The sequence below is a fragment of the Chelonia mydas genome, chromosome 1 (genome assembly GCF_015237465.2).
Source record: "Chelonia mydas isolate rCheMyd1 chromosome 1, rCheMyd1.pri.v2, whole genome shotgun sequence".
Classification (NCBI taxonomy): Eukaryota; Metazoa; Chordata; order Testudines; family Cheloniidae; genus Chelonia; species Chelonia mydas.
In genome coordinates this window covers 31,971,119-31,998,917 of record NC_057849.1, presented here as the reverse complement: position 1 = coordinate 31,998,917, position 27,799 = coordinate 31,971,119, and the positions used below count along the sequence as shown (strand labels likewise).

Below are 27,799 nucleotides of genomic sequence, written 5' to 3'. Positions count from 1 at the left end.
GGTACGATGTCCATCTGTTTGCATTTGGAAAGGAAGATGATGTCTGTCTGTATCTGTACAAGTTTTTTCATGCAGTTGATAGATTTCCACTCCATACGGCTAAATGCAGTGCCTTGCATAATGACAGGTTTCAGAGTAACAGCCGTGTTAGTCTGTATTCGCAAAAAGAAAAGGAGTACTTGTGGCACCTTAGAGACTAACCAATTTATCTGAGCGTAAGCTTTCGTGAGCTACAGCTCACTTCATCGATGCATACTGTGGAAAATATAGAAGATCTTTTTATATACACAAAGCCTGAAAAAATGGGTGTTTACCACTACAAAAGGTTTTCTCTCACCCTAACAAAGAAAATAACAGAACGCCACTAGCCGTCACCTTCAGGCCCCAACTAAAACCCCTCCAACGCATTATTAAGGATCTACAACCTATCCTGAAGGATGACCCAACACCCTCACAAATCTTGGGAGACAGGCCAGTCCTTGCCTACAGACAGCCTCCCAACTTGAAGCAAATACTCACCAGCAACCACACAACAGAACCACTAATCCAGGAACCTATCCTTGCAACAAAGCCCATTGCCAACTGTGCCCACATATCTATTCAGGGGACACCATCACAGGGCCTAATAACATCAGCCACACTATCAGAGGCTCGTTCACCTGCACATCCACCAATGTGATATATGCCATCATCTGCCAGCAATGCCCCTATGCCATGTACATTGGACAAACTGGACAGTCTCTACGTAAAAGAATAAATGGACACAAATCAGATGTCAAGAATTATAACATTCATAAACCAGTCGGAGAACACTTCAATCTCTCTGGTCACGCGATTACAGACATGAAAGTTGCTATATTACAACAAAAAAAACTTCAAAACCAGACTCCAGCGAGAGACTGTTGAATTGGAATTCATTTGCAAATTGGATACAATTAACTTAGGCTTGAATAGAGACTGGGAGTGGCTAAGTCATTATGCAAGGTAACCTATTTCCCCTTGTTTTTTCCTACCCCTCCCTCCCCCCAGTCGTTCTTGTTAAACCCTGGATTTGTGCTGGAAATGGCCCACCTTGATTATCATACACATTGTAAGGAGAATGATCACTTTAGATAAGCTATTACCAACAGGAGAGTGGGTTTGTGTGTGGGGCGGGGAGTCGGGGGGAGGGGGAGAAAACCTGGATTTGTGCTGGAAATGGCCCAACTTGATTATCATACACATTGTAAGGAGAGTGATCACTTTAGATAAGCTATTACCAGCAGGAGAGTGGGGTGGGGGGAGAGAAAACCTTTTGTAGTGGTAAACACCCATTTTTTCATGCTTTGTGTGTATAAAAAGATTTTCTATACTTTCCACATTATGCAGCCGATGAAGTGAGCTGTAACTCACGAAAGCTTATGCTCAAATAAATTGGTTAGTCTCTAAGGTGCCACAAGTACTCCTTTTCTTTTTGCGAATACAGACTAACATGGCTGTTACTCTGAAGCCCATCAAACCAGTGTAAATCCTGAGAAAATGGCATTGGTTTTCACCTGGTTACTCTGGATTCACACTGGCATAACTAATAGCAGAAGTTGTCTGAGAGGTTGTTTTCATTTGTTTATTTGCTTCTGGTTTTAAATGTGTTGCAAGGTTTATTGCAGAATTAATTTAAATTGTGCTTCAGAATTCAGTTCAAAACATTATTTATCCATCTCCATGCAGAGTTTCACTCTTGTTTTCCAAGAAAGAACTAGTTTTAAAAGAGTCAAGTAATATGGTAGATTGCACTGTGATGGGAGCTGTGGGCTACAACATATACGCTGAAAAGAAAGTCTGGGATACACACGTTAACAGCCTTAAAACTGCGTTCACTAAAGAAGGGCACACCACCAGAAAAGTACATTGCATCACAGAACGGGCCACCCAAGAACCCCAGGAGAACCTGCTTCAATACAGGAAAAAAATAAACCCACCACCAACTGCACACTCCTAGTTATCACCTACCACCCTACACTAGAACCCATATGGGGGATCCCAATTACAACCCATACTTCATGGGAAGACTGACCACATCTTGAAATAAATCTTTCCCCAAAGCCCTCTTCTGGCCTTGAAACAAGCCCACAACCTCTCCAAGCTCATCGTCAGAAATAAGCTCCCCAGGGACCAGAACACACCAACTCAAAGCAGCACCAGGCCCTGCTAGTACAACAGATACAAAACCTGCAGACAAATCTCCACTGCTACGATTATCAATACCCCCCACACCACACCTTTCAAGATTCATGGGTCCTACACATGCTATACATGGTGTACCTCATCGAGAGTATCAAATGCCCCAATAACAATCATGTGGGTGAAACAAGACAACCCCTACACTCTTGAGTGAACACACATACACACACACATAAATGATAACAGATAGAAACACTTCGTCACCTATGAGCAAAACACTTTTCACTAAGCGATCACCCCATATCTGACCTCCCAGTCCTTGTCCTCACAGGAAACCTGCACAACACTTTCAAAAGACAAGCCTGGGAACTTAAATCCATAACTCTGCTTCACACTAAAAACCATGGACTTAACAGAGACACTGGTTTTATGTCCCATTACAACATTTTGTAACACACCCCTACATTACCTACTAACCCTCCATTGTCCTACAACTGCAGACGTGTTAACTGCCCACTTCAATTTGTGTGTCTCTTATAAGTGTGTGAACCCTTTATGCTTAGCAATCTGTCCCACCTTATATTTATCTTGGACACTCAGGTTACCTTCTCCAGACTTCAGGGAGAGCTCTGTGGGGTTTGAAAACTTGTCCTTTTCACCAGCAGAAGCTGGTCCAATAAAAGATATTACCTCACCCACCTTGTCTCTGTAATACAGTAGAAGCAGCTCCCCAATCATTGTAATGTTAATATAATGTATTAAAGAAGAGAGTCCACAAAAACTTTACTGATGCAAACACATTTTCTAACATCTGAATTATCAACAAGAAAAATAAAGAAGAACTTCTGTATCATAATGCAATAAAAATCTATAAACATTGAAGATAATAAATACAAAACTGCATAGCATACAGACTATAAAAACTGCTAACATTTGAGCCAGGTCTATATATCTAGGCTTAGATTTATCCTTAAATGGACCTACCCCACCCAGCAACAGTGTTCAGGAAGGGCACAAGGCAAGGGCAGCCACAGAATGCAATGATTCAGTGACCAGTGGGCAACATTCACTGCAGTGTTATCATACACACTGTAAGGAGAGTGATCACTTTAGATAAGCTGTTGCCAACAGGAGAGTGGGTTTGTGGGGGGTGGGGGGTGGGGAGAAAACCTGGATTTGTGCTGGAAATGGCCCACCTTGATTATCATACACATTGTAAGGAGAGTGATCACTTTAGATAAGCTATTACCAGCAGGAGAGTGGGGTGGGGGGAGAGAAAGTGATTGTAGTGATTAACACCCATTTTTTCATGGTTTGTGTGTATAAAAACATCTTCTGTATTTTCCACAGTATGCATCCGATGAAGTGAGCTGTAGCTCACGAAAGCTTATGCTCAAATAAATTGGTTAGTCTCTAAGGTGCCACAAGTACTCCATTTCTTTTTGCAAATACAGACTAACACAGCTGTTACTCTGAAACCAGTGTTTCTATAGCTTCTTTTCTTTGGTAGAACCACCAAAGGCAGGGCGGTACTGAAGATACCCCTGCCGTCCTTTGAGTATGAACTCTCTTGGACTGCAAAAGCCACAGGTTACTTACAAGAGTCATTATCCCCAAAGACAAAGGGTTTTGAAGACTTCAAGACCAGAGTCTTGAGATGAGAGGCACTGCACAGCAAGCACAAAAGTAGACCCATGGCCTCTGGGGTTGGATACATAGGACCTTTGTAAAAAACTAGAGCCCCTAACTTAGAGATAATCCACTGAGCATGATTCATCCACCATCCTTCCCTCATAAACCACCCATCCCCTCTGCCCCCCCAAAAGAAGACTATCCTCCTACCTGGCAATTCCCTCTCCAATGCAATAGTGTAGATGAGGTTAAACTTGGATAAACACAGTTTAACTTAAACTAAACTCCATATTCCCCAAATGAGAAGTGGTAGTTTACCCACTTCCCCTCCCCTCCCCCCCACTCCTCCACTGCACCAATGGGTATTACACACCTTATAGGATTTGCTGGGCTACTTTCCCCATTTCGTTTCCCATAACACTGAGCCTTTCCAAGGTTCAGTATGAAGGGACATTAATAGTGCAAAGTGTCAGGCACTTAGGGACTAACAATAAATTTTTTTGCTATAAGCTGGGATCTTATCAGTTGAAAGCGACAGAGGTGGCCAAAGACCTGGGTGTATTGGTTGACCACAGAATGACTATGAGCTGCCAATGTGATGTGGCTGTGAAAAAGGCTAATGCAGTCCTAGGATGCATCAGGCGAGGTATTTCCAGTAGAGACAGGGAAATGCTACTACCATTATACAAGGCACTGATGAGACCTCATCTGGAATACACAGTCTCCCATGTTTAAGAAAGATGAATTCAAACTGGAACAGATGCAGGGAAGGGCTATTACACTGATCAGAGGAAGGGAAAACCTACCTTATGAGAGGAGACTCAAAGAGCTTGGCTTGTTTAGCCTAACCAAAAGAAGGCTGAGGGGAGATATGATTGCTCTCTATGAATACATCAGAGGGACAAATACCAGGGACGGAGAGGAGTTATTTCAGTTAAGGGCCAATACAAGAACAAATGGATATAAATTGGCCATCAATAAGTTTAGGCTGGAAATTAGACAAAGGTTTCTAGCCATCAGAGGAGTGAAGTTCTGGAGCAGCCTTCCAAGGGGAGCAGTGGAGGCAAACCTAACTGGCTTGAAGACTGAGCTTGATATGTTTATGGAGGGGATGATATGATGGGACTGCCTACGAGGGCATATGGCTGATCTGTGACTGCTGGTAGCAAATATCTCCAATGGTCGGTGATAGGACACTAGATGGGGTGAGTTTCTACAGAGAATTCTTTCCCAGGTGTCTGGCTGGTGGGTCTTGCCCACATGCTCAGGGTCTGATTGCCATATTTGGGGTCAGGAAGGAATTTTCCCCTGGATCAGACAGACAGAGTCCCTGGGGGTTTTTCACCTTCCTCTGCAGCATGGGATATGGGTCACTTGCAGCTTTAAACTAGTGTAAATGGTGGATTCTTTGTAACTTGAAGTCTTTAAACCATGATTTGAGGACTTTAGTAACTCAACCAGAGGTTGGGGGGCTATTACAGGAGTGAGTGGGTGTGGTTCTGTGACCTGCAATGTACAAGAGATCAGACTAGATGATCATGATGGTCCTTTCTGGCCTTAAAGTCTATGAGTCCTGATTGGCACAATAATTTCCCCTCCTTTTACCTCCACAGCAGAATCTCTTCTTTCCTCATTGACAGATCTCTTTGAAGAGAAATTTTAATAAAATAAAAATACAACTCCCTGTATTCATTAGTTATACTTAGGACATTTCAAACTGTATAAAGGAATGAGATACTAGGCTGAGAATCAGAGGCATGACACCAGCAAAATACCTTATAATTAGCACAGCTAATAAAGAACAATTAAATGTTTCTGAATTTATATGACACTCATCTCGGTAATATCTGCGCACATGTAGAGCATGTGCTGTGAATTGCACTGAGCAATCAATTCCATCATATACTGAAGTTACTTAAGATGACATTTTTCAGTAATCTGAAAGTAATTTGCACTGCACTTTCCACAGCAAAAAAAGAAATAAAAAACAACCCTCTAATGCCCTCCAAAATCCCTATTGAAATATATGAAATGAATGACTTTGTCTGTCAATTACCCTCTGTGTAAGTGTTTATAGTATGATGTTTTTATATACATCACTTTAAACCTCAACAGGCCACAACTATTTACCACTAGTTTGCTGCTTTCTAGGACTTCACTGGGGAGAAAAACATAGAAAGTCTCTACTGTTCATTCTGTTGATTTCAAATGAAAAAAAAAAAAAAGACCCTCATTTAACATGGAATTGTTAACATCCCATCTAAATCCACTCTAAAATGCATCTACAACCTGTGAATTTTTTTTGCATCCGATGAAGTGAGCTGTAGCTCACGAAAGCTCATGATCAAAGAAATTGGTTAGTCTCTAAGGTGCCACAAGTACTCCTTTTCTTTTTGCGAACCTGTGAATTGTTTTCCCTGCTGCTTGCATACAGTTATAAGGACAGCCTAGTAGAGGAGAAAGTTAATGGAAAGTTGACACTTTGGACTTCCTAAAATCTTCAGGTGAGATTATAATTTTGGGTTTTTTTCTACTGAATGTGTTTGATACTACAAATAATGTTTTGCAGTGGAACAGTAAAAATCTTCACCAACAAATGTCTCTATGTCTTTTTTCCCATGCTTCCCCTTTAGCTTGCAGCGTCCTTCCAAAATCTAGGTATGCAGTGCTGTTGTAACTATGTCAGTCCCAGGATATTGGAGAGACAAGGTGGGTGAGGTAGTATCTTTCACTGGACCAAACTTCTGTTGGTGAGAGAGACAGGCTTTTGAGCTATACAGAGTTCTTCTTCAGGTCTGGGAAACTTACCTCAGATGTCACAGCTAAATACAAGATGGAACAAATGGTTTAGCATACGTAGTTAACACATATTTCAAGGGATCATTCAAGGTGAAGTGGCCATTCATACCCCTCCAGTCATAGGCAGGAAAGGAAGGGGAGGAAGAGAAGCAGCTGCGGGGGGGCGGGGGGAGCTGTTAATGAGTTATAGACTGTTGCAGTAAGTCATGAATCCAGTGTCTCTATTAAGTCCATGATTTTTTGTGTCTAGCAAAGTTATGAATGTAAGGACACTGGAAAAATCCACACCCCGAGCGACGTAGTTTTGCCGGCCTAACTCCCCATGTAGACAGCGCTATGTCAGCAGGAGAGCTTCTCCCACCGATACAACTACTGCCTCTTGGGGGTTACCTGCACTGACGGGACAGCTCTCTCTCTCTCCTCACCTTTGAGTGCCTTCATTAAAGCTGTGCCGATGCAACATTTTAAATGTAGACTTGCCCCAAGTTTCCCAACATGCAGAAGAGCTCTGTGTAAGTTTAAAATCCTGTCTCTTTCACTAGCAGAAGCTAGTCCAATAAAAAATATTACTTCACCTCCCTTGTCTCTTCCAAAATCTAGTCAACAAGACTTTTTCTTCATGCTTCTCAAATCTTTCCTAAAATCCCATTCTTACAGCCCCAATATGAAATGAGCGTGAAATCCTCGCTCTGATTTGCATCTTTCCTTACTCCTCCTATTTCGGTGTATGTTACATCCTCACTGATAGCAAGTCCATAATATAAATTATAAGTAAGGCTATGTTTTAGTTTGCTGGATCGAGGTTCGTTAGTTTCTCACCAACATGCAAATATTCACTTTGAAATATATTCTCATCTCAAAATATATGAAGATAGGCACTTAGGGTAACTCTTCTTGGGGAGATTGGGAATTACAGATGAATTTCACTGTTGTTCACAATCTAGGACGATCCAAGGTTAGATACATTGGAAGCTAGTGGGGTTGTTTGGGATAGACAGAAATGAGAGATCTGTGTTTGCGGATGCTCCTTTTGCACAAGAGATGCATTTCTGTCTTTGAGACATTTACCCAAAAACCATTTTGTCAAGGAAACTACAGACACACAAAACAATGCAGGGATATGCAACTGCTATCCCGCTTCAAAAACAAAATGCTAACTAATATTGCTTGGTTATCTGCCAATAGGTAAGAAAAAAGAAAAATGCACTGTCCAGTTGAAATGTTTCATGAAATCTGTGAGGTATCAGGATAGCGTTATGTAGCAGGACAATCGCATAGTGAACAAATCTTTTATCTGTATTGTATGTGGTGGCTGTGATGGCGGGGGGAAAACAGAACACTTCTGGCACTCACCCAAATGATGTGGGCCAATATTTTCAGAACTAGTAGCCTACTGAATCCATGGGAACTATGGAGTGTCCAACATTTTAGATTATCAGGCCATGTAAGTCAAGATAATTAAAGACCTATGCATGTAGTGAACTTTAAGCGTGAAAGTAGTCCCATTGAGTTCAATAGGCTCTCTCATATGCATAAAATTAATTACATACACAAAAGTCTTTCCAGGACTGGGGCTGAATTTAGGTGTCTACGGGTAGGTACGCCCACACCTTGAATACTGCGTACAGATGTGGTCCCCTCATCTCAAAAAAGATATACTGGCATTAGAAAAGGTTCAGAAAAGGGCAACTAAAATGATTAGGGGTTTGGAACAGGTCCCATATGAGGAGAGATTAAAGGGGCTAGGACTTTACAGCTTAGAAAAGAGGAGACTAAGGGGGGATATGATAGAGGTCTATAAAATCATGAGTGGGTTGGAGAAAGTGAATAGGGAAAAGTTATTTACTTGTTCCCATAATATAAGAACTAGGGGCCACCAAATGAAATTAATGGGTAGCAGGTTTAAAAGAAATAAAAGGAAGTTCTTCTTCACTCAGCGCACAGTCAACCTGTGGAACTCCTTGCCTGAGGAGGTTGTGAAGGCTAGGACTATAACAGGGTTTAAAAGAGAACTGGATAAATTCATGGAAATTAATGGCTATTAGCCAGGATAGGTAAGGAATGGTGTCCGTAGCCTCTGTTTGTCAGAGGGTGGAGATGGATGGCAGGAGAGAGATCACTAGATCATCACCTCTTAGGTTCACTCCCTCTGGGGCACCTGGCATTGGCCACTGTCGGCAGACAGGATACTGTGCTGGATGGACCTTTGGTCTGACTCAGTATGGCCATTCTTATGTTCTTATGTATTCACTGCAATTTAAACCCCTCAGCTGGCCTGTGTCAGCTGATTCAGGCTCGCGGGGTTCAGGCTAAGGGCTGTTTAGTTGCGGTGTAGACATTTGGGCTCGGACTAGGTGGTTCTAGAACCCTAGGGCTGAGGCCTGAGCCTGAATATCTATACTGCAATTAAACAGCCCCTTAGCCCAAGCACCAGGAGCCTGAGTCAGCTGGCACTTTAAATATAGATTTATAAACTTAACTTCATAGTCCCAATTGTTAAAATCTTAGCACAACTTCTGCCAGTCACACAGTGGTCTCAGACATGTTCTGCTACAGACATTATATAACTTTACAAAAATACCTTAATAATTATAAAAATGAATTTTAACATCCTATTCATGTTATTTCATATGTAACTTAACAAAACTAAACATGAGGTAAACGTCATACTCTGAGCACTTAAAGACTAATATTGGAATTTTGAGCCAATTTTTATATTAGGAAATCTCTGTTACGTGTTGCCCAGACACAACCTTTTAAGTTCAGTCATTAAAATGTCATGCAGATTTCAAACTTATTTTATTTCACAATAGACATGAAAACTTTTGTGCAAGTCTTTAAGAATGGGAATAATTCCTAAGAAAAGAACGTTATGCCTGTTTGCTCATGAATTACTTTCAAGAACTCCTTTAATTAAAAAGAGATCAAAAAATAAGAACATTAACCAAAATTTTCATCTTTAAATACAGTCACTGTAAATGTAGGTAAAGGAAGTGAAAAATAAATACAAAAAACTTACAGGTTCAACAAATTCAAACTTCTTTTTCTCCTGTACTTCTTGAATTTTGAACACATATTCTAATGACGCTTCATAAAAGTTTTGATGTTCTCTGTCAATCTGCGTATCTGCCTAAAAATAAAAATGAAGTACATTAAATTAATATTAATTTACGGTTATAACTGGCTCACTTCGGGTTTCCATTATTAACTATTTATTTAAGAGTCCTCTAAGTTCCAGTTTCCTGTTTTATTTTCCAGCCCTATATACTCTTATGCTCGTAACACAACCCTCATTTTGACAGAGAAGAGTAGGGATACTAGCAGTGGCTAGAAGAGGATGCTAAAAATGATGAAATACTCTCCATCAGGAGCTAAGTAAAATGTTTCTACAATGCTCTCAGACCAGGGACCTGTGTCCCATGAGACCTCTAGAGAAGCCAATGTTTCTCTTCCTTTAACAACCAACCTTTCCATGAGGGCTGCATGAAGTGTAATCAGAGACGCTTTATTTGTCAACAGTTTAACTACTGAGCCATTTCAAAGTGAACTAGAATGAAATGTGGTACACAGTACAAGTCACCAGTCCAGACATTAGGTATTTGGTGAAGGACATCTAAACTGGCAAAAGTGCAAGGAACACAAAAGGATGACGAAAAGCAGTCTAGGACCAACTATGTGAGATTTAAAGCAAGGAACAGTATTATTTTGGGCATGCAAAAATGTGCTAGCTGCCATAGAAACACAAACAGAGACAGCCCCCTTTATTGTTTTGCAGTCTAAATGTAACAGGACACAACAGGCCAGGGTCATAAGTAGACAAAACAGAAAAGGAAAGGGAGAAAGAGGACAGGATAACAATAAAATCAGACAGTTCCTGAGTAAGACAAGGACAAATCAGGATGGTTGCATTAATTTAGGATAAAATCTTCAAACCTGAGTGCCTAAAGTAAGGCACCTACATACGTGGCTCCGCACCCAGAGCTGCTGAGCATTCGTTAAGGTCAGTGGGAGTTGTGTGCGCTCAGCACTTCTGAAAATTAGGGCACTTATTTAGGTTACTAAATACAGATTTCGGGCCCTACCTTTAGACATCCAAGATTAAAAATTTTGGCTTTAGGGTTCCCCCAACCCAGCTCCTCTTTCCTTTTCTCTCCTCTCCTGGATTTATTCTATGTGAATTTTAGGAGAGCCTGGAGTGAAGCAAGGAAAGGTGGTTTGGGGGAAGGTGCTCCACACTTTCTGAGCATCATGGAAAAAGGTGCAGAGGAAGGAGTGGGACAAGAAAACAAAAAGGGGCATCAAAGCTGGTGTGCCTTGTTAAGGATTCTCTTGAATATCATGTATGACTAATTCCTAGCACATTTCCCAGCATGAGTAGTTTCAAATGCCTTTTCCACATATTATCTCACAGAGAGAGAGGAAGAAAAAGAGAGGGATATGTTTTTAAACACAAAAAGAAAAGGAGTACTTGTGGCACCTTAGAGACTAACCAGTTTATTTGAGCATGAGCTTTCGTGAGCTACAGCTCACTTCATCGGATGCATAGCATATCGTGGAAACTGCAGAAGACATTATATACACACAGAGACCATGAAACAAAACTTCCTCCCACCCCACTCTCCTGCTGGTAACAGCTTATCTAAAGTGATCATCAAGTAGAGCCATTTCCAGCACAAATCCAGGTTTTCTCACCCTTCCCCCCCCACACACACATACAGTGTGTGTCGGGGGGGGGGAAGGGTGAGAAAACCTGGATTTGTGCTGGAAATGGCTCTACTTGATGATCACTTTAGATAAGCTGTTACCAGCAGGAGAGTGGGGTGGGAGGAAGTTTTGTTTCATGGTCTCTGTGTGTATATAATGTCTTCTGCAGTTTCCACGATATGCTATGCATCCGATGAAGTGAGCTGTAGCTCACGAAAGCTCATGCTCAAATAAACTGGTTAGTCTCTAAGGTGCCACAAGTACTCCTTTTCTTTTTACGAATACAGACTAACACAGCTGTTACTCTGAAACCTGTTTTTAAACACAGAAATCTTGCAGCCTATCATTTCAGAACATGAATCAAGCTGTCTGAGAATATAAAAATATTTTATAGTTTTACACTTTCACAATAGCTAATTTTCATGTTTTAGTTTTCCCACTGTTTTACATAAAGTGTAGTGTGCAGTGTTTGCTGGAAATTTATGAGTATTGACTGCTACCATGGGTAGCAGGGATCGAACCTGGAAACTCCAGCACCAAAGCAAAGGCTTCTGTCACTGGAAATAAAGAATTAACTCCACCAACTGATAAGAGTAGTAGGATCTTATCCTCCATGTAAACAAGCTATTAGAGGGAGACAGAACACATGGCCAGTTCCCATTTTAACTCCATTTTTTCAATTATTCATAACTTTTGGGCTGAAATTGTCTATGTCTGACCCCAGCTCTAAGGGAATTTCTTTTTTTAATTGTGGAAACTTTCAGTAACATCAGTTCAGCCATTTCTGATTTATGGGAATATAAAAATAAGACATTTTCCTCTTATGTTCTGATTAAATTTGGAACTCAAATAACAAATGTATGTGAAGCTAGAAAATTGAAGATGGCTTATTTTATAATTTCCATCAAGGAACGGAAAGAATATTCATTTTTAAAGAAAACAGGTTTAGTATATTTTAAATCTTGTATTTGTACAATCAGTATTTGCCTTCAGTTAAAGATTCTGCCTGTTAATAGCACCTCTAATTAATACTGCTTCAGGTAAGGCTGTGAATATCATCATTTAGTAGCATGGAGACATTTAACATTAAATCCCTTCTACAGTACTCCATTAGCACTTGAAAGCAAAAATATTAGCTTTAATATTATTTTTAAAATGAATCAGTAGCATTTGTTCCTTTTTAGGCCTATAAAAACAGGAAATTAAATGCAAAAGCTAATGTTAAGGATAAGAAATCAAGCACTCAAAAGCCACGCAATTCCAAAAATTAAGGCTTTTACCACAAAGTTAACTTGGCCATGTGGCATTTTTGTTGTATTTTCTATTACTGGTTTCCTTGATGAATCTAAAACTTAGTATATTAATCACTATGTTACAAAAAGTATATAAAATAGGGTATATAGGGCATGCAATTTGGCAGAATTTAACAATGTGTTACAACTTTAGGGTTGATCCTGAAAACCTTAACTCAGGGGATTGCAGACAATGAAAATTTGCATAACATGGGCCTCAGTTTTTACTTTTGGTTGTATATAAATACTGTTTAATTTGGTTTTAGCAATGAGCTCTTTCAGGGCCCAATTCAGGAAAGCACTCAAGAACATGCTTTCCTCCATCCACAGAAAAGCACGTAAGCACATGTTTAACTTTATTGAGACTTAAGCATGTTTTGAAACACTGTCTAAAACTTGGGCCACAATGATCATTTGGGTATAGGGATCAAATTACACTTTCCAAAAGCCATCTTCTGTGAAGGCTGATGAGTCTGCTTGATCAATGAGCATTCACAGTTGTACGAATCAGTTAAGAAGTGGTTTATCTGAACTTTTCCAAGGCAGGAAAGATTTTCACACCTTTTTGTATGCCACTCACCTGATGGTAAAGAATGGCTTACTGTATGGTAAATTACAGAAGCCGCTTTTATGAGACAGTTAGAGTCAGCATTATTTTGACTGACTGGCAACAGCACTAGAATGTGCATCAGAACTCGATCTGTTCTTCCAAGATGGACATGCCTCCATATATGAGCATGATTCTGAAAGCTCATTTTCATGAATCTGCATTTAGTGATCAATGGGGGCTACCAAAATTGATGCTTGTAGCATTGATTCAGATCTATTCCTTTTTAATTGTGTAACTCTCATTTCTTTCCATAGGTTTTCTCATAGGGATAGTAAAAAAAATTGTTCACCTTGGGTTTTTGCTGTTTTTTACTGTGTGCAGTTTGTAAAAAGTATGTCAGTAGTCTGTGTACTATTATGGAATGTGCTGCATATTATGACAAAAGTCAAACCCAAATGATCTTCACCTTACACGCTATTTGACAGTGGTAGCCCAAGGTCTGGCACAAAGAAGGATCTTTACTATGTGACTGTAGCCCTGTAAATACAGATGTATGGAAAACACAGGCCTCCACTTGGATTAAGATGGAACATCAAATGCAGGGATCTGAAGTCTCTGGTGGCTGTATCTCTGCATTACAAATAAATGAATAACTTTGCAACCTACTTCATTTTAGGGAAATTGCATGTGGCCCTCTGGCTCACAGCTAGTGCCAACTTCAGCTTGGCCAAGTCTGGACAACCATGACCTGAGGTGATAATATTATCATCAAAACTAAACATATGCCCAATATTAAAATTGCACATTTTGAATCAAACTCAAAACAAGAAAAGCTGCCCCATTCTTTATCTAACTCCCCCACAACCAGTTTTTATAATTTAAATGCCTGATTCAACATTGTCCTTACTCCAGTTTTATGCTGGCGTAACTCCACTGATTTCAGTGCAGTTATATCAACATTAATCTGGAGCAATGTAATGGTGAACTAGGCCCTGTTTGTTCTACAATCACGGCCTTTAGAAAAGTAGACTAACTAGCATCCCTTATGAAATTCAATATCTAGGCATGAAGTGATTATTTAAGGACAGAGGGGAAAACTTTTACTGTGATTTTCCATTAATTTGTATGCTCAAGTCAAATCCTTTGTGAGTCTAAGACAGTTTATTTAATTATATTCACAGTTGATACATTTTATTTCATTTCAATTAGTTTTTAACTGCAATATAACAAATAATCTTCATAACAATCCGAGCAAAATGTGCTTTATTTAAACCCGACAGTAAATTAGCACTTAACTGACTCAACCAAATCTTGATTTATAGGTAAATACATCGAAAATTGTTTTCTGACTTCCTGCTTAATCTCTAATGGAACTATTTCCCCATTAATGTAAGGGGAATTTATGGACTTGTCGGAGTTGTGTATATGTAAATTTGGCCTGTGACTGGAACAAACCCTCCCCCTGTAAAATTAATGTTGTTTTCTCTACAGTTGATTCATCATACTGACATCTGTTTTAGCGAGTACAATATAAAAGAATAAATGTTATGAAATGGCAGTATTATATCAGGTAAATATAAAAACCACACATTGTGACTTTCTGAGAGATGGTTAGGTCTTTTGTGTAGAATTTTGTCAGCAAAATAATTTCCAAGATTTCAGAGTTTATCATTGATAATAATGCTATTAAAATAGTGCTCATCTTTTTTGGAAAATTTAATATAGTGTGTCAGTAATACTGAAAAAAACAATTTATAATTTGCTACACAGGAAAATAATTTAATCTAACAACATAGCTAAAAGGGGGATCCTTCTGCTAAATTAGAACTATGCATGCTTTTAAAAAGTAACAGTTACAGTATGTACTCTTTAAAATGGATGATGCATCTACATTTAATGCTATGACCCTGGTAGACCCTGTTGAAATCAAATGAGCGCCACATAAATGCATGGTTATGTGGAACTGCATCAGATTCCAGGATCAGGTTTAAATACTTTTACCCTGTATAATTAGAGCTTTGTGCTCATAATAGAACAATCGTCTCTGAATAGTTTTTTTATCACTGTAGATCCTTAATCTGTACACAGTATGGCAATTAAAAGTGGACTCTATTTGGAAGTACGGTTAACTTCTAGGAAGCAAAACTAATGCACACAAAAAAAATGTAATTCTGTGTCCAATTATGCAAGCCTCTACGCATATAAATAGTCTCAATGAGACTCGATATTCATTGCCTTATACCTGTGTAGTCATTTACACTACTGCAAAATGCTACAGATGTAAAATGCTACCAGATAAAAATGGAACTTTGTACAGGCATGAATGGCTACACAAGGTACAAGGCAGCGCAGAATCAGGCTCACTGACTTGTGTTAAAATTGCTGGTTCAAAAAAGTACTATTCACAAGAGTAGGGTGACCAGACAGCAAATGTGAAAAATCAGAACAGAGGGTGGGGGATAATAGGAGCCTATATAAGAAAAGAAAAAATCAGGACTATCCCTATGAAATCAGGACATCTGGTCACCCTACACAAGAGTAAGTGTAACCCATGTGCCTAATAGGGAGATACATCTTTAAGAGACCCATTGCGGGGAGGCAGGAGCGAGTTGTGTCTGGGTCATTAAGCACTCCACATCCAGAAGCTTCTGGAATTGGGTGTGGTAGTTTTGGGTATGCTCCAATAGGTTTACTGTTGCTGGGGTCAGACTCCGTGAGGGCAAAAAGTCAGGGCAGCTGCTTTGCAGAAGGCCATGTGCCCTGTGTGAGTTGGAAGACGCTGAGCCCAGGAGCAGAAAGCGGGCTGTTGTCCCTAACTCTGAAGCATTTTGCAGCAGGCCAGTGATATTGTTAATCCTCTAGCAGTGAAGCATGGGCAATGCTAATTACAGCAAGGGGAAACTGGGAGGGAAAAATTACTTCTATTTTAACTGCATGCTTTGAATGTTGTTTTGATTTTAGCCAAACTGTTCTAGTTAAATTGTCTCAACTAGTCTGATTCACCAACTTTTCTTTAAATGTAGTAATGGGGAAAGAGTCGTTTATATTTCGCTATTCTCAGTTTTGTATTTTCTTGTAACCAGGTTTTCTTTAACTCTGTACACTTAGCTGGGTGATTGGTTAATCGGTTAGCTGACCGGCCAGCAGTGATTTCAGCAGAGGAAGAGTCTGCATGGATTCCAGCTGACGATTCCTACAAGCAAGTGGAGGGAAGATGTTGTTTTAGACTCACCAGACTGTATAGATTTGGTGATCAAAGATTCTAACCATGACTTAGGTGAACTAAGCTTTTGGGAACTTTCAGTTTCTTCCGACTGTATTTCTGTGGGGACTGTACTGTTCAGATTTTAATTTGTTTTCTTTATTTATGCTTATGTATAACTGTGAAGGTAATGTCTGTGGATTATAAAATAGCCATGTCATCCTGTAAAAATTAGATTGTTTCTTTATCATAAAATTTTATAAAGTTATTTAATTAAATTCATTTCTTTAGTTCCTTTTGGGACTTGAACGTGGGGAGCTTGACCCTGTGCAATCCTTGCTGAAAATCCTTAGAGACTGAACTCTGGGTCTCCAGCTACTTTCTATGGGAGTTGGGTTTTTTTTTTTAAGGCACTGGAGGCGGGAAATGAAGTGAACTCTAGCCCACCCATAGGTTACATAAGGACCAATCATTCTTTGCTCAAACTAAGAATCTTATGAGGCCATATTTGACTACATTTTGTTATGACAAACACAAGTTTACCTGAAGATCACACGCACAAAACTGCCAAAAACTTTTGGCAATCTATTTATTTATCTGCAATATGGCACTCTTTTTAATTTCATAAAACACAGCCGTATAGTTTCATTATGGAAAGAATGTTTCTCTCAGATTAAAGCAGAAAACATGACATGCTGAAAAGCATAAAAAGTGTGATTAAAATGCTTCAGGGTAAGTTATCTAGCTCAAAATTTATGTAAAACAGAGTCAATTAAATAAAATAAAAAAGTCAGCATAGCCTAATTATATTAATTATAAATATTCCACATACACCTTCCAAATAAAGGTCATACATTTTTATTAGAGCATTACAAATACAGTATTGTAAATAGTAAAAATTAGGTTTGCAACTTAAAATATGGCAGAACACGTGGGAAATACTGCCTTGTTAAGAGTTTTATTTTACATCAGAATAGTATTAATCTCATATACAGAATTTATGTATATGTACATAGCAACAGGGACCGGCAGAAATCATCATTCATTTTATGATAAAAATATAGCATGTCCTAGAGACAACTCTTTTTAAAGATAAACTTATGGTCTAATAAAAGGGTAAGAGCTTACATCTTGCAAATGAGATTCTTTTTTCTTTGCTGATAAATTTAAGTGCTTCTCTAGAATGGAATAATATTTCTCACTTTCCTTGTCAAACTTCTTCTTCCCATCCTGAAAAACAAAACATTGCAAAGTAAAGAATTTGATAGAACTTCAAAGCCCACAGAAAGGAAAAGCTAGCACATTTGCTCAAAAGACTAGCTGTGTAATTATTTTTGCTGGTTCCATTGGTTTTATGGCAATAGACTCATATCTGAATTGGGGTCTAAAAGTTATTCAGTGAGACATTAAGTATATGCTAGTCTTCAGTGGGACTGGTTACGTGCTTAGGTACCTTGCTGTACTGGGGCTTAAACTGGTTTAATTTACACTTTCTACTGACTCCATAAATGTGCGTGTCTCAGATCATTCCAACTTGCAAAAAACCTACAGGAGTGGGTTCTGACTGAAAAAAAAAATCTTTGCAACAGTCCCTTTGTGGACCTCCCCTCTTACCTTTTCATTTGAGTTGAGGTTTGCCTGACCTTTGTGTTCAGAGTGCTGTATTGTGGTTTTTACTCATATTCTTAGAACACGAGGAGGAGGAAGGAAAAGTATGTATGAGTCTAATATAGCTGCAAAGGGAGCTAATGCAGGCAACACAGTTTTTCAACAAATGCTTTGCATGGTTTTGAATGTTTAAACGTGTCCTTTTTAGGGAATTTCTCCACTCTCCCGCCTTCCCTCTTTTGAAAGCTTTCCTCATGTGGAGTCAGGTACCCCACATTCCCACCAGCTGAGTACTTTGATGCATGACAAATAATCCAGAAAGGAAATTATTGATTATAAACAAGGCACACTGAGCGATACTCTTCTACTTTAAAAAAAAAAAATTCTGATGCTTATGGGCTGTAAATCTAAGAAAAAGACCTCTCTCTCGCTGTCTGTTGGGATCTCTCCCATCATTCTAGAAGTGACAGCATTGGGAAGGAAGGAGTAAAGGGGAAATAAGTAAGTACCCACAGCATTTTAAGGATTAAAACAATTCTTGTTACTGCATTATATTATTGCAATAAAAGTGTCTATCCTGTGGTTGGCTGCGGTTCCCCCCGACTGTTTTATAGGCCTAAAACTTATCCTGCATGATTCCCTGTAATGACTAACAAACTGAGTATTTTAAGAAAACAAAGAAAGGCTAGCAGGACTGGTCTCATCAGCACATAAGCAAAAGCTATTAATGGTGAGAAGCCAATCACTAGATATAATGCAATAACATCAGGTCATGAGCAGGGCTCAATGATCCTTTCCTTCTGCTCTCAATTTCTCTCTCAAAGAATTATTGTTTTATATTAAACAAGTTACTGTAGTAGATTTTAATGAGAGGATTTGAAAATTCTCCCCAATTAATTTTTTTGTCATCATGCCATGCGAAAGTCATATCAATAGTCAAAGAAATAAGAAATAATAGGGAGATCTTAAAACCATATATACTGAGATACAACAGCAAAGCAACAGTTAATTATTTCCAGCAATATAATTAACCACAATATAAATAAGTTCACAATGATAATCATACCAAACTGGAAAAAGAAAACAAACTCTCAATTATGTGGAAGATTCATATGGCATATCTATTATTATAAGCATATTTCTAATGGCTTGCCTACATGGTGCACAGGTCCACACCAGAAGGGTGTAAATTCTAGTGCACACTAGCATGTTGTGCACTAAAAGTTGCGTGTTGCTCATTAATGTAGTCCAGTTTTAAACAGTATTGCGTTAATAGGCATTAGGGAACTTTTAATGCACTCGAGCAGGGTCAACATGGGCCTGTTAGTGAGCAACACGCTCGTATGCTCTAGAATTTACACTCTTCGAGTGCAGACTAATGCATTGTATACACAAGACCTAAGGTGCTCATCAACATAGAATCTAGGCAGCACCACATAAAGAAAAGTATATAAAGCATCCTTACAGGAAATTAAATAGAAATGGAAGCACCTGATCCAACAAAATATCAACAAGTGAATAATATAGTACACATCGAAAAACCTAAAATATTTTATAACAGATTAATACATGTGGTCACATGTTAACAAACTTAAACATTTACAAAAAAGAGTAAAGACTAATATACACAAGGTAAAACTCTTGTATTACACCTGCAACATGCGCCCTGAAGTGTGACAAACTTAGCCACAAAAATCAGTGTCTGGCAAACTAACTTGAGAAATCAATCCCAGAGTCATGGTTTCCTCACTGAAAATACACAGCCTCCAATGTCCTCGAGATTAACCAAGAAAATATTAGCTTGTATACGTCAAATAATTTCATCAGTGTCACACAAGATGGTAAGGTTGTCTTTGAAATGACGACGTCTTTCTGGCCAGCTGCAGATATATATTCTTGACTCTTGCTGTTACCGGGGACATCAAGAAGCAGATGTAAATCCATCAAGAATTCCAGGTTGCAAAACACACAGAAGGCATTGAAAACAAGAGAGTCAATAGGAATTCTACTAATGCTTCTCATTACTCCCCCCTGCCAACTAGCAAAAAATTATCTGGATTAAATCAGAGCCAATTTGCCCTCAACCAAGTCTCAATCCCAGCAAGACAATGGGTAAACCTTCAGGTCCTGCACTCTCCAGGTCCTACACAGCAACTACATTTTTAAATGCTTAAAAGAGTCATATTATTCATTACCTTGGAAACACAGAGGTAGATGAAATATGTACCAGTTATACATAGGAAGGAATCTTCTTTTTGTTGTAAACTGATGTGTTTGTTTATGCAACAAGATTACCAAGGTGAGATGGAACACTGATACTTACCTTAGGTACCTTCCCGGCAGCGCGGATCCCATGTAATGCTAGCATGTCCAGATGCTGGGATGTTTTATACCTAGGAAGTGTGAAGTTTGCCTCTAGGCTTGCGGAAATATATTTTTCTCGTCAGGTGGACATTTTTGTTGATGGTTTGTTTGTGACTAAAGCAAATTAAATGAATAAGAGATTAAGAATTAAGCGGATGAGTTGCCTGGTTATTGAGGCTGCATTACATGTGGTGAGCAAATTAAGGTTTGGTTTGTTTGTTTTTTAAATGAACAGATTTTACGTTCTTTTGAGGATGGATCATCCTCTTCTACAGAGATTTTTGATGCTACCTCTGTTGGGAGAAGCCATGGGATATTCATCATAATAAGCAGAAACCTAGCTCTAGTAATTAAGCTTTAGGACACCATCTTTTAAATCAAGACAAAATCTAGCATAGGTCTTCCCTGGTACTTCAATGAGATGTCCCAGCCTCTTTTACTATTACAGAACAGAACTGTGTAGTACCTCACATCAGAAGTATTTTTTCAGTTCTTTACAGTCTTCTCATGTGGGGATTTCAAAGTACGTTAGAAAGGTTAACAAATTAAGCCTCACACAATTCCTGTCAATTAAGTATGTATTGTTTACCCGCGAGTGAAAGACAAATGAAAACACAAAGGGGTTAAATGAGCTGGCTCTGGTCAAAACAGGTTTTATCCTCCAATAAAATCGACAAGTACAGTGGAAGTCAATACAGCTTCACAGGCACTGGGGTTCCATGTTAGCGGGTCTGATCTAGGACCTAATGAGAGCTGGGATTCAAAACTAAGAGTCTATATTGATAAGAGAGAGACACAAAAGTGGGAAGGAGAACCAGGCACAGAGCAGTGAAATGACTTCCCAAACACCACAAAGCAAGGCCAGTGACTGGGAACAGAATCCAAGTCTGCCAGCTCCTAGTCTTATTCCCCATCCACTAGATCAAACACTTACATTAAGTTATGAAAGAAATATTATTTACTTTATGTACTTCTCACTTTATCGGTAGGAAAAATCAGTCACATAGTGACTTGTAATAGGTCAAGTAATGAAGACAGAAAAAACCCTCATATAAAAAAGTGTAAATACCATAACACGCCCCCTCCCAAAAAAAGAAAAAATCCCAGAAGTTAACGAATTGTGTTTGTGATACATTAGATTAAACTTCTTGTTCCCCAAATGAAATTTAATGTAAATCTTGCTGGCATTCTGTCTGTGAGGATATGATGAATTTGCAGACTTTTCTGTTCCACTGCCAATGTTCCCAGCCCCGACAGAAAATGCATGAAACTGCCCCATCGGGTATATTGTAATGATTCACCCTACCTTAAAATTGATTCTTTAGACACCTGTTAGTTTAAAAAAGAGAACTAACAACTAGGACTCCCTGTTACCAGGGTAACTTCTGGTCTGACTGCTGCCTTCCTGTGGACTTCTCATCAATCAGCTTTTTTTTTTGTTTCAGATTAGAGCACTACAATTTCTCACTCTAAAGACAAGTGAGAAAAGGACAGCGAAACAAAATCGACTGAGAAGAAAGGCAGTCGCTCAGAGGTTTCAGCTGTATTTGTATCTTTATTTTAACTCAGACTTTGACGGGGTTTTTGGGAATAAGGCTACAGTGCCAACAAATCAGCATTTCTGGCACTGTAAAAATCATTCTCAGAAGTGCTCCTGGGAATAGTTTAAAAAATGTTTGGCTGCTCACACCCGCAGATCAGCAAGTACCCCTCTATTCAAAAGTTCCTTTGATATTGCCAATAAAAACACATATTTGACTTCTGTGAATCCCCCAACAGCTGTTTACTTTATGAGAATTAGCAAAAAAGACGTACTCAGCAGCAGGTGATGCATTTTCTGGAAGACACAAGGCACATCTGGATATTTCAAGAAACGCTCACCTCACAAACACAGTGACTCAGTGTACAGGAACATCCTAGAGGGAGGGTTTTATCTCACTCCAGTCTAGGCCATCTTTTCTTCTGTAATCGCTATGGCCCTCTTTTATATACAGCAGCTGCACACTCTCAATCAGCAACAAAAGGGTTATAAAGAAAGTTTTAGAGATAAAATCCCTCTTTTTCTTGAGCCCCAACTTGGGAGACTGAGGGTTACACCTCTATCTCTAATTGAAGCCTGTATCTGGTTCAAAACAGAGGAGATGTGAGGTTTCTCGTGAAGCCAAATCTCAGGTCTGGTATTGTCGTCAGGCCACTCAGTGAGACAGTTATAAAAGTACAAAGAGTATGTGGATGGTGTGCAGACACTGTTACTCTATTTCCAGGCCAAAGAGAAGGGTAGAGAATGGAAAAATATGTTCATAAAGCCATTTGCCCAAAATATCAGATACAACCACAAGAGAGATATACACATGAGATACCGGCCTTGTCGTCTGGAACCAAAATAACACCTGTGTGTTCAGTTTCCACAGACATCCTGTGACAGTGTTGGTTTAACACTTCTGTGCCTCAGTTCCTCACGTGTAAAAATGGAGATAATATTGTTCTACTTCACGGGTGTGTTCTGAGCCTAAATCCATTAATGCCTGCGAAGTGCTTAGATACTGTGATGACAAGGAGTGGGGCATATAAGTACTTACATTTATGAAGAAGACACTGTTGATGTTTAAACTGACATCATAAGGCTTCAGAGTTAATATCACATTGGGCAGAATAGGGGTAACTTCACTCTTGTTTCAAGCTGATGTTTTACAGACTCAGGAAAGGAACCCTGCACATTCAGAAGGTTTTTTACAACAACATAGGGTACATTTTTTAAAAAAGTGAAAGCTTTTGTTACGACAGGTCACCAGGGAGCTGCAGACCACACCTTGATGGATACTGAGCTCTGCACTGTCATACTCAGTGATAGAGCATTTGCTCTTACTGGGTTTAACTGAAGTTTTAATAATTAAGAATGGCAGAATCTGGTCTTTGGTTTGCAAGCTGGCATTTGGCTCTCTCCTTGGTTATGGTTATTGGAAAGCATTTCATCTTCAAAATGGGAAAACAAATGAATAGATGCTCTATCACGTATTCTTTGCACTATTGTTCTGTGGTGTTTATCACAAGCTAAAGATGGGGAACCACTGTGTGGGAGTCCCTTCTTAGAATATTAGTGAGCACATTGCTGATTAAGCAATAATAAAAAACGTTGCCCAGAACAGGTCTAAGCCAACTGACCTACACACTTTTAAATCATACAGTCTCAGGGCCCAGATCCTACCTACAAGCAGGGTCTCTTCATTTAAGTGATAGTGGATTTTTAAGAAAGGTGTTATCTGGAATCTTTAGTAACACAAGAGGAAACTATTTAACTCTATGCAAAAAGTTTTGTTTACTCCTCTGGCCTGAAAAACTGAAAGAAAATAAACTATCAACTGAAAGGATAAAATTCCTCGTAATATATTAAACAAATCTGCAATTAAAATAGATATAAATCCAAATTAGGAAACAAATCACAACTGAGGAGGTAACCTAATTGAAAATCCGTGTTTCTTTCTTAGTATCAGGCACACAAAATATAATTTGTGTATGCTCCTGTCTTCAAGAGAGGAAATGATAATCCACTACTATATGTGTTGTGTTTAGGTCACCTTAACAGTACATCAAAGACTAGATGAACTAAAACAGAGCTAGGTTTTAGGCTGCCCTCATATTCTCTGGGTAGACAAGTCATTATCCAAGCTTGTGAGATCAGACTGAGGGAGCAGCTCTACATTACTGAAGTAAAGAAATAGTATTATGCTTTCATATATTTCCTTTCTAGCTCAACATTAGAGTACCAGTTTTCAGGGTCTTACAATATAGTCCATGCAAACCTGTCCATTTCAAACCACTTATTTTCTCCTCTCTTGCCAATAATACTCTTTTGCATAATCTAAACTGATCTGACATTGATTTATATCTGTAGAAATTACAAGATGGCACATATAAAAAAGAAGAGCAGATTTCTGGGAAAAGGTCAATATAGCAGCCTGGGCACAGGTCAAGTGCACTGGAAATGGCTGCAATCTTCTATTTGTAACAGTGCCACACGGCAGGACTATTGTGGGCAGAAAAGGAGCAAACCAATGATATGCAGGCACCCATACAGGTAGTTTAAAGCACAAGCAATGCTCTGTATAGATATAACTCATGTTCTGGCCTAATCTTCCACTCCAGGTGGTCTCTTTGCTTTACCTCTCCTTTGAACAGTTGGGCAAGAGGCTCTTCAAATTCAATAATCTTATAGCTCCATTTCCTAACTTTGATGAAAAAACTGAAGAAATCTAGCTTTTTCTTGCTTCTTCAGTTCATATGCTGAGGTCAGACAATACCGAATGTATTCCAACTTGCTCTCCCATAGCTGTACTGAATTTTGCGATACAAAAACTTGTGACAGTAATGTAAGTTCATACGATTTGCATAGAGAGCTGGTAGAGGGCTTGTCTACATTTGAAATGCTACAGTGGCACAGTCAGCTGCACCTGTACCACGAAAGTGCTTCAATGTAGACACTACGTTTGCTGACGGGAGGGTTCTCTCATCAGCATCAGAATCCACCTCTCCAAGAGGTGGTCGCTAGGTTGATGGACGAATTCTTTCGTCAACCTAGCACTGTCTATGCTGGGGATTAGGTTGGTTTAATTGCACTGCTCAGGGATGTGCGCGACATGTCTAAGCCAACTTAATTTTCTAGTACAGACACTTTTCTGATCATAACTGTACTAATGTTTTTCTTACCTGGAATTAAACATTGGGATTTTGATAGACTTCACACGTTTAAATATTTAATCAATTTATCTATCTACCTAGGTAATTATATGTACCCAGTCACCGTAATATTCAAGTACTTATGATTTTTTCTTGTAAACACCTCTTTGATGTAGGTACCTATTATTGTATCCATTTAAACTAGTTACATTTAAACTAGTTACTTTAATTTAAAAAGATTAATGACTTTTTTTGTGACGCCTGAGATGTCAGAAGACGTATAACACGCCTTACTTTTCTTAAATAAAACAATTTAAAAAATGACTATGGGTAAAGAAATGGAAGGATTTAAACACAAGATGCAAACACAAGGAACAAATCAAATAGGTGTGAAGCTTTAAGTAAATTGCATAATGGTTTCAATAGACAAGATCACTAATGATATGTAAGGCTGCAAGTTTGTCACAGAGGTCATGGATTTCATGATTTTCCAGGACCTCCATGATTTCTGTAGCAGCCGCTGTGGCTGGCCCAGGGGCTGCTTGAGATGCTCAGGCAGCCCCTGGGCCAGCCACACTGGCTGCTGCTGGGACAGTCTCGGGCCACCGCACCCCCCTCCCCAGGAGCAGCAGCAGGAGTTTGGGTGTGGGAGGGGACTCAGGGCTGGGGATGAGGGAGCTCAAGGTGGCGCTTACCTCAGGGAGCTCCCCAGAAGCAGCAACATGTCCCTCCCTCAGCTCCTAGCTCTGTGTGCCGCCTCTGCCCACAGGCACCACCCCCACAGCTCCCACTGGCCACAGTTCCCGGCCAATGGGAACTGTGGAGCTGGCGCTCAGGGCGGAGGCAGCACGCCGAGTTGTCTGGCCGCGCCTCCGCATAGGAGCGAAGGGAGAGACTTGTCGCTGCTACCGGGGAGCCGCAAGAAGCCAGGTAGGGAGACTGCCAGCCCTGCCAACCCATTCCCTACCACCGGGGGGTTCCAGGGCCACAAGCACCCGAAGCACCCCCTGGACTGCCCCCCACCGAGCACTCGTGGTGCCCTCTGGACTGCCCCCCACAGTACATGAGGCACCCCCCAGGTCGCCCCCCCCATCATGAGCACCCACAGTGCCCCCAGGCTGCCCCCACTCTGAGATTTAGTCAGGGGTATATAGTACAAGTCATGGGCTGTGAATTTTTTACTGCCTGTGACCTGTCCATGACTTTTACTAAAAATACATGACTAAATCGTAGCATTAATGATATGGTACATGGTTGAGCTGACTCATAGTAAAATAAAAAGACTTTTTTCAGATTTAATCAGCACTGCATTGTGGTAATATGCTTAGCATCTGCTGACAAAGGCACAATTTCACCATCAGAATTAGACATGTGGAATTCTCAAACAACAAAAGAAAATCCAGTTTAAAAAAGCAGTATATCACTGAATAAATAATCCCTTGGATCTAAAACCTATACACAGATTTCATCTGCAAGTAGTTAATAAAGATCTATCTTACCTCTTTTTTGTCCACTTATAAAATACACACTTATGTTTACTAGCATACATTTACACAGATTTTGCTCTGAAGAACAAAAAGATTTATGGAATTGAGATTGCTTTACTTTATCATATAGAATACTTCAGAAATAATGCACCATAACTTGACCTAAATGCCACTATATTTAAAAATAGAAGATAATTTAACATTTCTCTCCACTAGGTTAGTTGCTACTTTTTTTTGCTACTTTTTTATGCAATGCTCCTTGGAATCGTGCACTCCTTGGAATCTTTGTCCCAATGAAGTTATGCTAATCAGGATTTGATTCAAGAACTTCAGTGGCATGTTTGATATTGCATACTTTCCCATGCAACTTTCTACGTCATCACACTGTGAGTATAACCCTTATCTGAGGAAGAACTAGATTCATGTTATGAGAAAGCTTTCAATTAATGTGCAAAACTGGAAACAATATTGTTTACAGACGGAAAAAAGGATATCATGTCATGTGTTAATGTCAGCAGTGTCAGGGTTTCTTTCTTTCTTTTTTAAAGCATCTGTTTTCAGGGTCCTGCATAAACTCATGAGACTGATAAAGCAACACAGAACCTTTCACCCTTAAGAGAGAATCTGAAAGTCATGCCTCTTCAGAGACCAATGTAAAGAGTTTTCAGTTTAGTTCTTCATCCTCAAGAACTATGCATATCCCCAAGTAGTCTCAACGCAGACGAAAGGACTAAATGGGCATGACAACTAACTACCCCCAGAAGGTGATCCTTACAGGCCAGACTGGAGGTACATTGTTGCATCAGTATGGAGAAGTTCGTACGGTCACTGCTCATACTGAACCTTTTTGATGGGAAACTAAAGACTTCAGTCTCCGGGGCTTTTAGTCCAAACACCGAATTCCCTTTAAATAGTTTTTTCTCAGAAGTCTATCAAAGCATTCCAAATTAAGACTTGAAAAATAATAAAGGCTTTTCTGACAAAGAATTGAGATGTTTTCCCCCCTCAGTCCAAACACTGCCCATTCAACACTACTCACCTCTTAACTTACTCAAAACACATGTCCATACATAAAATCATTACCAAAATCATGGAACTAACAGGACATTTGTTTAAGTTCTTTAATCAATCACTCCTCCTCTTCCTGTGTTTTCTTTGAAAGCTCCTCAGTCAGGGACCTTCCCTTATTATTTGTCTCTGAAATGCATAGTACAGAACTGGTGCTTTACAAATGAACAAACGTTCTGGCACTAAATCTTAAGTTTCAAGTAGGTTCCCCTTCTGGTGGTTTAAAGGAAAGCTGAGTAATTGGCTGGTTTGGAAGGTG

At 39.4% G+C, this 27,799-nt stretch overlaps 1 protein-coding gene across 4 annotated transcripts in view; it reads right to left on the bottom strand.

The window, feature by feature from the left end:
• The window catches only part of ARHGAP42 (Rho GTPase activating protein 42), a 308,234-nt gene that overhangs the window by 85,661 nt on the left and 194,774 nt on the right, over positions 1-27,799 (bottom strand). For all 4 annotated transcript variants that reach the window (XM_027821863.3, XM_043529366.1, XM_043529362.1 and 1 more), the window contains 2 exons: positions 17,468-17,569; positions 9,611-9,721 (listed from right to left, as the gene is read on the bottom strand). In XM_027821863.3, coding sequence (XP_027677664.1) covers positions 9,611-9,721; positions 17,468-17,569 — 213 coding nt within the window. The remainder of the gene's footprint in view (positions 1-9,610; positions 9,722-17,467; positions 17,570-27,799) is intronic.